Below are 1,961 nucleotides of genomic sequence, written 5' to 3' on the forward strand. Positions count from 1 at the left end.
CACCACATGCTCCCTTTCCCTCAGCAGCCGGTTGTTCTCCTCTTTGAGCTTCTCCAGCTCCATCTCCAGTTCCTGAAGCCGGGAGTCCTCTTGCTGGGACCTCAGCCGGTTGTTCTCCTCCTCCATGCGGCTCAGGCACTTCTCCAGCTCCATGTACTCCCGGATCAGCTCCTGCTTGCTCATGTCCTGCAAGCTCTCTACGTGGTACTTCTCGTAGGTCTCGGAAAAGTCCTTTTGTAGGAAGTGTGTGCCGTCGTCGCTGCCCATGCCGTCGCTGCCCGTGCCGTCTTCCTCCTCCTCAATGTCCTCCTCCGTGCTGTCCCCTTTGCTGAAGGAGTTGAAGTGGAGGGACGGCAAGGCGGGCGCTCTCTTCGGTGGCGGGCACAGGTCGGGCTCCTCTAGGTCGTGGTCCTCCATCAGGAACTGGGTGGTGTTGTAGGGGGCCACCGGCTGGCCCTTGGCAAACATCTCAGCCCGCATTCTGGACGCCCGCTGCGACTCCCTCTCCTCCAGGAGCTTTTTCTCCTCCCAGGTCAGCTTGTTATATGGCTTCCAGGGCCTCTTCTTTTTCGAGGGTCGCCGGCGGTGCCTCTTTCTGCCCAGCTCCTTCCAGGGCTCCTCCTGCTGGTTCCCCGGATTGTGGCAGTCACCCACCTTGCTGTCCTCCTCCGGCTCTGGGCAGGACTGGGCCGAGGAGTTCCTCCTCCTCCTCGGGCACTCCTCTCTCTCCTCCTCCGGTTGCCACCCACTCTCCTCTTGGCTGCCCAGCAGGGTTTCCCCACCTGCCAAACTTTTGCAGGGCAGGCTTGGCTCCTGAACTCCCACTTCTGCCATGGCAGCCATGCCCCTCTCCACTTGGAAATGGAACAGTCTCTCTCTTGTGGTTGCAAGCTTTGCACTGTCCGTGAGAGGTCGATGCCCACAGGGTGGCACGGAGATGTCACTTGGCTTGCCGCGTTTGGCCACCTCGCATGTCAGTGTGGACTCACTTCAGCACTGCCCCCAGCGGGCGGCTGCTGACTCTACACACACGGCCGAGCCCCCGCCTACTCCTCCTCCCCGTTAGCTCTCTCAGCTACTCCACGACCTACACACTCGCCAACCAACCTCCAACTGCCTCTGCCCTGCCGGGGACGCCGCCTTTTATAAAGAAACCGGCCCCCTTCCACCGGCGCAGGCGCCCTCCGCTCCGCGCACAGGGACCCTGGGAGTCGTAGTCCGCCCCCTTGCCATCGGCCAAGGGCCCAGCGTAGATTTGACTACCACTCCCACAAACCCTGGAACGTCACGGGCGCTGAAGCCAATCAACGCCAGCCGCTTCGGAGCGGCCTCCTTCGCCTTCCCATTGGCTAGAAGAGTAGCGGGCTGTTGCTAAGCTAAAGCTGCGGCGACATTGGTTTGCCCACATGTCCGTTTACGACACAAGCGCCAATAGAGACACGTGGGTTGTACCACTCGCACGCTCCAGGGGGTGATGTAGCGTAATATCTGTAAATTGCGGTCGGTTTTCTGAATGAGCAGTGCGTTACATGAAGCCGACTCGTTTACACACGTTACGGTTTCGTTAAACTGAAAATAATAAGCGGTGTTCACGTTCTGTTACGCCCTCTAGATTTTATATCCCCCTCATCAGACTGACCCAAGCAGCTAGAGACAAAAGTAGTTCCTATTAATATCTGCCTGTTCGGACAGTTGGTGGCGATTCGTTTTTTTACAATGCTCTTCGCCGATAGAAAAGGAAACTGTTCCCGTTATTAGTAATGCTAGAGGAACGCGCAATTCCTTCGGAGTAACGGGGGGCGGAGGGACACACTATCGAAAGGGCCATTAAATGTAGGAATCACTCCGTGCGGGCTCTAGTAAACACAGGCCGAAAAAAGTTCCGGCTTAAAGCGGAAATGACAACGTTCAGTACAGGAGGAAGTGTGTCTAGGCCTGCACATGGTCAATGATCGTTGCTG

At 57.6% G+C, this 1,961-nt stretch overlaps 1 protein-coding gene across 1 annotated transcript in view; it reads right to left on the reverse strand.

The window, feature by feature from the left end:
- Positions 1–953, reverse strand: part of HEXIM1 (hexamethylene bisacetamide inducible 1) — a 6,477-nt gene extending 5,524 nt beyond the window's left edge. The window contains exon 1 of the mRNA XM_018555170.1: positions 4–953. Coding sequence (XP_018410672.1) covers positions 4–843 — 840 coding nt within the window. The 5' untranslated portion in view covers positions 844–953. The remainder of the gene's footprint in view (positions 1–3) is intronic.
- Positions 954–1,961: the final 1,008 nt, after the last annotated feature.

This window comes from Nanorana parkeri, unplaced genomic scaffold (assembly GCF_000935625.1).
Source record: "Nanorana parkeri isolate BGI_ZX_2015 unplaced genomic scaffold, ASM93562v1 scaffold187, whole genome shotgun sequence".
Taxonomy (NCBI): domain Eukaryota; kingdom Metazoa; phylum Chordata; class Amphibia; order Anura; family Dicroglossidae; genus Nanorana; species Nanorana parkeri.